At 30.9% G+C, this 12187-nt stretch overlaps 1 protein-coding gene across 1 annotated transcript; it reads left to right on the top strand.

Moving 5' to 3' along the window:
• The first annotated feature begins 387 nt into the window (after positions 1–387).
• On the top strand, positions 388–7400 carry LOC121223515 (hydroxymethylglutaryl-CoA lyase, mitochondrial). The gene is made up of 9 exons (XM_041105094.1): positions 388–422; positions 1385–1502; positions 1582–1711; positions 1848–2027; positions 2405–2485; positions 2566–2729; positions 5335–5471; positions 6010–6125; positions 6818–7400. The coding sequence occupies exons 2-9, from the start codon at positions 1420–1422 to the stop codon at positions 7061–7063; spliced, it is 1137 nt and encodes a 378-aa protein (XP_040961028.1). The 5' UTR covers positions 388–422; positions 1385–1419; the 3' UTR covers positions 7064–7400.
• Positions 7401–12187: the final 4787 nt, after the last annotated feature.

Here is a 12187-nt window from a genome sequence, read left to right as displayed (position 1 = left end):
TAATTGTGAATTTGTTTAATTTTTAATTTGATTTTCGAATACAATTCGATGGATGTGATTTAGCTCGGGTTTTAGGGTTGGTTTAATGGAAGTTAATTGCTAATATTATTGACCAATTATGAATTTTCATCAAGTCAACGGTAAAAACCGAATTAAACACTAAAGCGTTAATACTATTACCTTTGGGTACCAAACTATATAAGTATTGTCAAATACAAGTACCAAATTGAATAAAAAAACATATATACCATATTAGAAAAAAAATCAAATTATATATTAAGCTAATGGATTGGGCCAATTTTGGGCTTAGATTTCAACATTCGGTCGGGTTCGACCCGACCCGACCTGGGACTGAAGACAATTAGATAAGAATTTAGACTTCTATTTCGTCCCTGTCAGCCTTCTCTCTCTGTCATCAACAGGTATTTTTTTGTTTAATTCTTTTAAAAATCCAAAGTGTTTGTTGAAGCATCCATTGTTGAAGACTCTCGAAGTGCTTGTACAGAAATTGTTCGTATAATTATTTTTTTTTCTCAATTGTAAGTGGTTTTTAAAAAATTCTTTATGGTGTTCAGCTGTTACTTTTGAACTGCGATTTTTTTAATTATTCAAACTAGAGTAAATTCATAGTGTTTTTTGTTGATTAAGTTATGCGAATGGATCAGATTGTTATTGTATTTAGTTATTGAGGTAAGTTTGTGCTACTATTAATTTCAGTGAATTTTGGAATTTATTTTCTTATATACAATCTCAATAAGATTCCTGAAGGGTTGATTAGGTTTAATTATACGTTTGATATAAGAAACTTAGCATCTAGTAGCTTACAAAATTTAATAACTATTTAGTTTCGTTAGCTGTTTTAAAATTTAGCTTTGTTTGAATTAGTTTAGTGGTTAAAATTTTGGTAGTAATAGATAATAATCTTTTGTGTATCAATTGGGAATTTGAAACCTATAAAACACTGAGTTTTGATTTAATTGTAAACTTTTGTTTGGTGACAATTGAGTTGTGACTGATTTGATTCTCTGTAAAAATGTATCAGGTTGGTATTTAGATGGTTCAAAATAGTCTTTTAGTTTCCAGCCTTTTGCTCATCTATGGGATTTAACCCAGCAAACTGTGCCTTATGTTAGCTTTACATGTTTTGAACTGCTTTGTTTTCTTTTTTAGGCTATGGGTTTTGGAGGATGTTTGGGTTGCGATTCAAATATTTACTTGTCATTCAATTAGTTTATTACTTTTGTATTTTCTAATAGATTCTAATCAAAACAACCGTTTTGAGATACAAATGAGAAAAAAAATATAGTCTCTTTATATTACTACTATGCACTAAAATTCAACTAGTATAATAATTGCTTTCATTGTCTCTCTGCAACTAATTCAGGTGGGTGGATATTTGCTTGGAAAATAATAATTGAAATGATAGCGGCAAGGCGACTTGATAAGATATCACGGCTGATGGGAAGCAGAGCCACCCCTTCTTCTTTTCTCAAAGCTTTTAAGTAGGTGCTTACATTAGTTTTCGGTTTCCATTCTTATAGTCTGTAAAAAAGTAGTATTATTGTTCTCTTTTGATTGCAGTAAGGAGTCATTGCTTTGGACTGAATCTTTGAACCCTAAAGTTAGGTTACTTGGTAACGACGATGGTGATGCTGTCTGTTTTTCAACATATCATTACAGCTCCAACTGCAATCATAGTCCCACAAATAAGGTCAATTGAAACTTCTACCTTTTTTGTGTGTATTTTGGTATGATTTTTTTTATTTGTTTTCGTTTGGTTTTTTTTTCTTTTTCAATTTTGTCTATTCTTGCTACTTATTCTACATGGTCTGTAAACTACACCCTAGGTCTTAAGAAACCTTCCAGCACATGTGAAGATAGTGGAGGTTGGGCCAAGGGATGGATTGCAAAATGAAAAGGAAATTGTACCTACCTCCACAAAGGTCCAGCTAATAAAAATGTTAGTTTCTTCAGGGTTGACTGTTGTCGAGGCCACAAGTTTTGTCTCACCAAAATGGGTTCCACAGGTTAGTCTGCCTTTGTGTGATTCATGCCAGGCAATCAACATTTGTGCAAGTAATGGTTTAATTTGGTTGTAGAGTTCTGTGTATCCTCTTGATTCATGATTCTGCATTTTGCACCTTTTGTTTTTCCAATCTCTAATGTTTGTGGTAGTCTATAGCTCATGCTTTGTTAATCATAAGTGGTTTGCTTTTATTTTTTATCCTTAAACCTCTATGGTATGATACTCATCATTTTTTTTTGTCATTTTTAAAATGTATGTATTTTATTCAGTGGACTTTAGGATAAATTATTGTCATGCTCATCTTTCAATGGTGTCTGCTGCAAAAAGGAAAAAGAAAAAAAAACTGCTATCCTAAGCTAATTCATAATTGAATTACAGCTGGCAGATGCAAAGGATGTAATGGATGCAATCCGGAATATTCAAGGAGCCCGATTTCCAGTGTTAACTCCCAACCTTAAAGTAAGCTATCTCTAATGGAGAAAAACATTTCTGTTGAGAAATTGTGCGAATTTGTTGATAAGATAAAATGTTTTCCTTAGGGTTTTGAAGCTGCTGTTTCAGCTGGAGCCAATGAAGTGGCCATCTTTGCCTCAGCTTCTGAGTCTTTTTCCAAGTCAAACATAAATTGCAGCATCGAAGATAGTCTTGCTCGTTTTAGAGATGTTGTTTCTGCTGCTAGAGAGATCTCACTTCCAGTTCGAGGGTATGTTCTCTGAATAATGAAGGATTGACTAAACTTACTTTTTTCTTTCTCTCTTTTGGGGGGGTTGGGTATTGGGGGAAGTAAGGTATAAACTAGCTTCATTTTCACTGCTGAACTATAATAATTTGGTTTTCATGTCTGAAGTGCTCTAGAAATTCCCTAGTTTCTATATGCATTATACTTATATTTATTTATGGATAAAGAAAAAAATTTGAAAATCAACTTGAAAGCCGAAGAGATTTGAATGAAATGCCTGTTTCTTTGAAGTCCTTATGAAGAGATTTTGTACTTTGTATATTTTGTAATCTAAAAGTTATTTTTTAGTATACCAATTCAATCTCATTTCTTACACTCTTGGTACCTTTATTGTTTTCATCTCCATGGACTCTTTTTTGTGTTTACTTTTTGGGGGTTGAAATGCCTAATGATTGTTATAAAGAATGGAGATTTGAATGGTGTTCCTTGTTGAAGTTTGATTACTTATTGAGCTCCAAAGGGCACCACATGCGATAAACAGTTCTATATCGAATATGAAGGCATAAATACAATCTTTGCCTGCATGAACAAAAAAAACCCGAAAGCTGAAACATTATGTCGGAAGATTTTTCTTCTTCCCTAAAGATAAGAAATGAGGTTAGTTCCTTTCTTTTTTCCTCATAGGCCAGAAAGGTGGTGAGGGAGGTAAAACATAAGAGGTTTAAGAGTTGAGATAAAATGAATTCCCTCATTTGTTAAATTGTAAGATGACTTCCAACTTAAAAGCGATAAGCAAAAGGCAGAGAGGTACTTGTTATGTTTGTGTGTTGTTTACCCCCAATTTAACAGACTTGAGTTCTTTTATCTCCACTCTAATGCTCCTCTCACATGTAGGGAAAATGACCCTATTATCTTATGATACATGAAAGTTTTAACTTTATGTGGTAGCATGGGTCTTGACGCATCATCCAAATTTGAACTATTGTCTTCAGTTTTTTCTTTCATAGGAGGAAAGACTTCTTGCTTCTTTCATGTGGTATTGGCTATTTGATTAGGCTTCTTTTCATGTAGCCCCAACTTTAGTAAAAATTTGAATATTTTTCTGTATGGTATTTCTTTGGACTTTGCAAAGAATTAAGATTCTGCAGAATTGGCAGCAGTCTGAATGACACCTTTTTTACCCTAAACAAAGAAAATGTTAGAATTTGTTGGGTAAATGTAGACATTTTAATTGGGACAGTACTATGATGGCTTTTGATTAGTACTTTTAATTGTGATGTTGAGGAATACTTGAAGTATCACATGCAAGTTGCAAAATAACTTGAATGTTGGTGGAAGAGACCTTGATTTCTGGCCTTACTAATTTTTTAGCTTGGCATTAGTTTTGGTCACTCAAAAGTCCGAACTGATGAATTGTAATAAAATTGCAAACAAATGTTTCCTTCAAATATACATTTTAGCAAGAGGACCAGTCTATCAAGCGCACATAAAAATTGTAAAGTGTACATTTTTGCTTATATTGTGCCCCAGAGTCATTTCTCCCTTTTGAATTTGCCTTTAGAATTTTTTTAATCATCTTAAAGCATTATATCCTGAATAAGTTCTTAATAATATCTACCATAGCACTGTTACCATGCAAGATCCAGTCATTGTTAGTATCCTCCCTAATGATGACACTATTTAAAGTTTTCTATTACATTTGATGGCTTATATATCAAACAAGCACGAGGATAAGTAAAATGTGGAGGGATGAATTTTGTGCATATTTGTTGTTTTGTTGGTTTTGCATTGACTTAATTGAGTATTGATGAGATGAACATAACCAGTTAACACGCTATTCTAGTTCATGCTGAAATGAATCTGTTCTGAAATGAGTGAGGACTTTAAGTTACTTGTAACTGAAAAATCCAACTTTGAGGACACCCAGTTCAGTCTAACTGCTAAGAAACATCTACAAAGTCTATAAGTTGAACTTAATATTGTATAGATGTCAAGTTGCAGAACTTCAGTCATATGTACGAGTATTTATATGTCAAGTAATGTTTGACAAAAATTATTAGATGGTGTGGATATTGTTGTGTTGGATTAAGTGTAAGTGATGACTTTGTAATTTATTGAATCCCTAGAATGAAAAGGGCAAATCCTAAATCAGATTTATTTTAATGAAAATGAGCCTTGGATCCTCCTTTTCATTTGTTCTTCAGGCAATAATCTTATGAATGTTGTTTTCTTGTTTGTTGTTTTAAAATTTGCTCTAAGTAGTTCTAGAGTCATCGTTGATTCAAGATTTATGGTTGCTTACTGTGTTATATCTCTGGTGATTGCTTTTTAAAGAATTATTTTAAGGGTAATTATTTGAAACACATGGTTACAAATGTGGCAAGTGCTCATTTGTTTATGTATTATTATTTTTTTACTATTCCCTAGATGAAACATGTCACACCCTAAACTTGCTTGTGGAATCCAAAAAACTTCACAGGCTGTGTATAAGATAATTTTTCTTATTTTAATTAGAATTTCTTGCAAAGAATTGTCAGTGGTTTGAAACTTTTTTTATTAGCAAAAAGCTTTAATTCCTTCCCCCTTCCCTGTGTTGATTCACCCTCTTAACACTTTCTGGTCTTCTCAGATATGTATCATGTGTCGTTGGCTGCCCAGTGGAAGGAATAGTGCCTCCATCAAAAGTAGCATATGTGGCTAAACAGCTCTTTGATATGGGTTGCTCAGAAATTTCCCTTGGTGATACAATTGGTGTTGGTACACCTGGTAATTTTCAAGTTACCTTCTGTTAGTAAGTCTTCACCGTTATTACGTACACCATTAGGCAGCCCTTACATTCCCCATTTATTGACGGAGATTAGTTGGAGGAGACACATATCTAGATGAATGTATCTGTTCTGATAATAAGACAAGTGTGGATAGTAATGAATGTAGAGATGTTTTGGTTTCCCTTTTCATTGGACGTGGTGTGCAAGACTGCTATACTGCTGTTCTCACTTGGAAAACCTTTTGAAGCTTTTCTTCCGTGCCAAATGGATCTTTAACTTGATCTTATCTTATCCTCCTTAAAACCCTTTAATCTGTATGGAGGATTCCCATTTTTCATCAGTTGAACAGTGGGCACCATTTTTTATATGCATAGGGTGATCCATCCTTAGCTTGATTTCTACTAAGCTTGTATTTTGTTAAGCCGTATTAGAAATCATAAACTTTCAACTTAATTTTGGTCTATGTGCTATTATTTCGTAGTTGTTCAGTTTTGACTTCGATTTCAGCTTCTCCTCTTTGTTTCATCTTGGTGCAGGTACTGTCATTCCAATGCTCGAAAATGTTATGAATGTTGTCCCAATCGATAATCTTGCTGTCCACTTTCATGACACTTATGCGCAAGCTCTGTCTAATATCTTAACATCACTCCAAGTAAGCAGTCCTCATTTTCCTTCTGTTCACAGTAAGCTGCATTTCCTTCTTTAGACTTGTCAATTGGATGGGTCGAATTGGTTCTCGATCAGGTCAATTTGGATTTTAATTTTTTTTTCAAGATGGTTTTCGAGGTCTAGTCATCTCATGTTCAAATCGTTTCAGATTTGAGGTTTGGGTTTATCGAGTCTGGCCATTATGGGCTCAGATCATTTATTGCTTTGTCATTTAGGTTAAAGTCATTTTGGTTTTGAGCTTGGGCTATTTTAGGTTTGGGTCAATTCAGGTTCAGACAGTTGAGTTTTTATTGTTAAATCGGGTTGGATTGGGATTAGGTTAGGGTCAGAACTGACAGGTCTACCTTATTTGCATGTTGAGTTTCTGCACCACTTTGGTTAGCAAGTTGTTTTCACTAATGCGGCAAACACTGGGAAAATTTTGACTATATATATTCGAAAACCTTTACCCTCAAACATTATCGCTATACGTAGATCTCGATTTATACTTCTTCTCTATTCGGACATATTTCAGCCAATATTCTATGATCTACGGCTAAAATTTTTCGAAAGTCCCATGTTTTTCCTAGTTATACCAGTCCAACATCATTGCTTGATAAAACATTATAAAGCTATCCATCTTGTAACCCAAATTGTAAAATCTGCAGATATTCTAGTAATGTTTTCTCTTAACAGATGGGGATCAGTACCGTGGATTCATCAGTTTCCGGTCTCGGAGGTTGTCCATATGCTAAGGGTGCTTCAGGAAATGTTGCCACCGAGGATGTGGTTTACATGCTCAATGGGCTTGGGATAGAGACAAATGTCGATCTCGAAAAACTCTTGGTGGCCGGAGATTTTATATGCAAGCATTTGAGGCGGCCACCTAGTTCGAAGACAGCAGTTGCGTTGAGCAGTAAGAAGGCTAACTCCAAGCTTTAAGGTACAAACCATAAAATACTTGTCATGCTGTAAAAGGCCAAGATATGCATCTAATCCTTATACTTCAGTAAAATTCGAAATTTAATCCTTGTACTTAAAATATTAAAAATTAACATTAACTAATATTGACGGAAAATTCTATTGATGTTAATAACTGAACTATGATGTTTTAAATCGAATTTAAATATAGGGACTAAATCTTGAATATTGTTAAACTACAGGGATTGATGGCCATATAAATGTAATAGGCAAAAGAATCTTGAGGAGACCTCTTTTTTGTTTGTTTGAAGTTGTCATGAATATTTAATATGATAGAAAAATAAGTATTTTTTTTAAATATTAATTGATTAATGATATTTTTACAATTTAAAAAAAGAAAAGAGGGTGATAAATATGTAGAACAAAAAGTCAACACGTAGCTGTAGTATTTTATTTTTTAGACTGTTTAATTAAGATATAAAACGTTTTTCATGTGATACTACAAAATTGCCATTACTTACAAACGTTGATCATGTTGTATGCAGTTTTTTACGTTATCATATTTACTTGTCCTTTGAAAATATTTGTGATTGTGATTTATAGGTAGACTGCAAATTAGAAAATGAAACTAAACACAATATAATATACGAACTTTGATTTTATATAGTTGTATGTGTAAGTTTTTTATTTGATTTAAGTTTCATGAATCACTAATAATACGGTTGTTGATGTAAATATTATTTTATATTTATTTATTGCATAAATAAATAATTATATTTATGTACGGTTGAATTACCAAAAAGAAAATGCTTCTTTCTTTTTTTTGGAAAAGTAATTTGATTTTTGAGTAGATTATATTGTTTGAGTAATGCCTGCGAGTTTTAAATGATGAATATATTTTGGATCTAAGTTGATCTGACGGTCAGTGTTTTAGATCAGAGAAAAAAAGTGTTTGAATTTTGATTCGAAAATTCATGATGTCAAAGTTACTTCAAGAAAAAAAAAGTTTGAATTATAAAAGAAAAGGGAAAAGAGAGCTTCCAATTAGTGCAGTCAATGCAAATAGAGTAAGTCATACAATATTATTTTTTAAATTTTTACTTAAATAAATACTTTTAAATAATTTAATCGATAAATTATATTTTTGTAATTAAGTTATTAAGATAAAAGTTTATTTATAATTCAGTGATTAATGATGTAGTTTCCTTGTGTGAGTTTAAGCATTAATTTAGCCTAAAATAAAGTTGATAATTAAAAAAGGAATTCAAGGGTTCAATTTCATTAATTACAACAAACAAAAAGAATAGAAGAAAAATCTATATCTATATTAGCTTTAAAAAGTTTTGATTGAGTTAGACTCAGTGGGTATTAATTATAAATTAAAAATTAATAGATAATGCTTATTGAGTTTTAGCTCGATTGGTATTGGTACTGTCGTCAGCGCAGAAAAATATGGGCTCGAGTATACTGAAGCGCATTATTCTCCTATTTAAAGTTTAAGAAAGAGTTATGGTAGATTTAAACTTAGATATATTTTAACAAAAAGAATTTATTTCGAAAAAATGATAAGTTTTTTTAAGCACAAAAGGAAATCTTATATCTGCTATATTATTTTAATTTTCAAAAAATCTATAATATATATGCCTTTTTTATTGGCAATGTGATATTGTCAGTATTTATAAAAGTCGAGACTTTAAGATCATAAGTGTTTAGGTTTGAGTATCATCACACGTAACATTATATGAAAATTTTCATTATTTTAAGTCTCATAATATACCAACCCTATCAATAATTTTTTTGGCCTAAATTTAAATATATTTTAAATTTTCAACCCACTATAAATTTATAATTTGAATATTAATAATTCTACTTGTAAATTTCTTTTTGAAAAATATGTTCAACTCAAATTAAAAAGTCAAAAGTTTGACCTTTTTAAAAAAATTTTAAAACAAAAGTGAATTTATTATTTTAAACATATTTTTTAATACTTCAATCCCCATTTTTAATTTATAAACAAAGTAGAACCAAAGTAGAAATATATATTTCAATAATCATAGATATAATCTCAAATTATTACAATACAATCAGAACTGAACCGTAATGGAGGCCAAGGCCTCCAAAACTCTTGAAAATTTTCATTTTTTCTTTGAAATTTTTAATATGACTCCTAAATTTTTAAATATTTCCTTGTGACACTTAAATTTTCTTGAAAAATTTAGTTATTCTCTTCTATTTTTTTTCAAAACTCTCATTAATCTCACAATATATTAAAAATTTGTAATTAAACCCCAAAATTTTTTTTGAAAGCAATCTCGTAAGTTTTTAAATTTTTTGAAAATTTTGGTTACCTCCTCTAAAACTTAGTCTTAAGATCTAGGAAAAGTAATCTACATTAATCTAGATTATAATCAAGCTATTACAACATAAACAGACTACGAATCGAAATAATCTAGATTATAATTAATTAATCGGGTTAAAACTCATACATGTCAACAATCATTGATGAGACTCGAAGACCCAAACCTGATTATTTAGAACCCAGAGTCTAAATTACATAAAAAAATTTTAACATTAATTTTATTATAAATTCTTATCATATTTGCTTTTTTTTTGATACAATACATAGAATTACTCATAACCCATTACCAACCCTTAAATAGGAGGATAATACGTTTCAATACACTTGAACTCATATCTTTCTACACTGTAACAATATCGACGTTAATGGAACTAATACTCAATCGGTCTAAATTAAATAATGTTTACAAATTTTCAACGTTGAATGAAAATGTCAAAAAAGTCATTCCCCTTGAAGTTAACAAAAAAGCTGAGAAAGCCTTATCCTGAGTGGTCAAAATGTCAAAAACGTTTCTTTTAATCAGTGCTTCCCATTAGGTACGGGAATTTATAAATAAATAAATAAATAAAAGTTGTTGTGAATTGACTAAATTCTAATTGGGAGAGTAAATCTAACATCACACTGCTGTCACTTTATGAGCATGTGCCTTTTTTATTATTTTATTTTTGGATAAAATTAGCTTTTGGTCCTTAAACTTGACAATTTTTCTGTTTTTGTCCTTGAGTTTTTGTGGTCCCACATTTGTCTAGGAATTTGGAAACTTTTTCTCAATTTAGTCTCTAACCTTGAATTAGGTTAAGGTGTGATGACGTGGTACTTGGATATTATACTATGTCATCACCTGATTTTTTTTTTAATTATAGTTTTTTTTGTGTGTCTTTTAGATAATATATATATAAAACTTTAGGTATAATGCAGGGGCGAAGTTAGAAATTTTTTTAGGAGAGATCAAAGTGTAATTTTACTTTTATTAATTTAAATTTTGTAAAATTGTAATTGGACTAAATGGATAATTTTCCATTTTAAGGGGGCGGGGGCCTTACCAACCCTCTAGATACGCCATTGGTATAATGTGACATAGACTCAAAGTGTTATATCATCACATTTTAACAAAATCTAAATTCACGGATCAATGTGGGAAAATCTGCCTAGTTTAGGTACTGAATGTTACTTTATCTTTATTTGTTATTCGATTTGATTTTATAACACTCTATTTTACAAAAATTAAAAAATTTGTATTGTCATTTTAATTTATCAGAATTTAGTCATCTTACTATACAAAAACTATAAAGTTAGTCCGAGTGGGTAACTTTTTGAAAATTTGACCACTAAATCACGAGTTTGAAAATGATTACTTCAACAATTTATATACAAGAAATTAATAAATATCAGCGATCAAGCATTTTACGTGCAAATGAATTAATAAAAACCAACTGTCCACTTTCATGTATTTACCAATAATGGACTAAATTTTTCGTTCCATAGAGTACGATGGCCAAATTTTAATAAATTAGAGAAATTAACTTATCAATTTACATAACATAGAGAGATGAAATGCTCGATCAAACCTAGAAGTGTGATCGAGTTGAGTTAAACTCAAATAAAAGCAAATTTGAGCAATCAACCATCAAGTTCTAATCTTGAGCTCGGTTCAAAACTTTATCAAGCTTGATTAAGTTTATTTTCCAATTCTCCTTTTTTTATAATAATGGTAAAAATATCATAATATAATAATATATTAAAATAAAAAACTTAATTAAGCTCGCAAACCGTTTGAATCGAGTTTACACTACTTAAATTTAACTCGACAAACAACTTAAGCTTACTAAAACTCAAATATAACTCGATAATTACCGAATCGAAATCAAAAACTTTTCAAATAAACCTCCAATAATTTACTTACAATATTTTCCTTCATGTGTTTTGCAAAGCAACACGTGTATGGCCACGAGTAGCCCAACACCAATTGGGTGTCACCACCTGTTTCGTCGCAGCCGTGTGAGTGTTACATTCTACTGTAAAAAGGAGGAATGATTTTGTTTGAGTCATTGACTCGCCAATCCCAACTACAAAAGGAAATACAAAGGGTACCTAACTCACTCAACATCGAGTCATAACTCATCTTCTCTCCCTAAAGTTTTATCACTTCTCATTATTAATTTAATCTTTTAGATTCTACTAATAACACGACATTTTAAGCTGTATTTAAAAATTCGGATTACAGATTCAAATATTTTCGACATAATATTTTACGAACTGTATTATTATAGGTCGGAACTTTTAAATTATTATTTGGTGCGGGCTCGAAACGAATTATAGATAGATATTTTGAAGGTAAAAGTTTCACGAGGTTTTTGTGTTGGGGATTAAATTGTATTTTGCTCCTTTGTATTAAAAAATTAACAAATTAGTCCTTGAATGTTATATTAAAGAGCAAATTGATTCTTTTGTTAAAAATTCCATCAATTTCTACTATTGAAAATGGTCATTGTACATAAGCATAAGTTACACATTGCGTGTTTGGTTATTCCGTAAACCACGCCAATTTTTAACAGTAAAAAATCGAAATGGATGAATTTTTTAACGGAATGACTAGTTTGCTCTTTAATTTAACTTATAGAGATTAAATTTTTTTATCTGAATCTTAGTACAAGTACCTCTATAGTACATTTACCATACTTCGGATATCCATTATTCGAATTCGCATTGCTTATTTGAATGGATGAGAATTTAGATCCGATTTTATATTTAGTTAATGAAATTATTAAAAAAATTGAAAAAAAAAC

The sequence above is a fragment of the Gossypium hirsutum genome, chromosome D11 (assembly GCF_007990345.1).
Source record: "Gossypium hirsutum isolate 1008001.06 chromosome D11, Gossypium_hirsutum_v2.1, whole genome shotgun sequence".
Classification (NCBI taxonomy): Eukaryota; Viridiplantae; Streptophyta; class Magnoliopsida; order Malvales; family Malvaceae; genus Gossypium; species Gossypium hirsutum.
Note: the sequence above shows the minus strand (reverse complement) of the source record. Positions and strands in the feature narration are given on the sequence as shown.

Coding starts and splice junctions, on each gene's coding strand:
- LOC121223515 (XM_041105094.1), top strand. CDS start 1,420: ATGATAGCGGCAAGGCGACTTGATAAGATATCACGGCTGATGGGAAGC. Junction 2,028..2,404: donor CACCAAAATGGGTTCCACAG/GTTAGTCTGCCT, acceptor ATTGAATTACAG/CTGGCAGATGCAAAGGATGT. Junction 6,126..6,817: donor ATATCTTAACATCACTCCAA/GTAAGCAGTCCT, acceptor TTCTCTTAACAG/ATGGGGATCAGTACCGTGGA.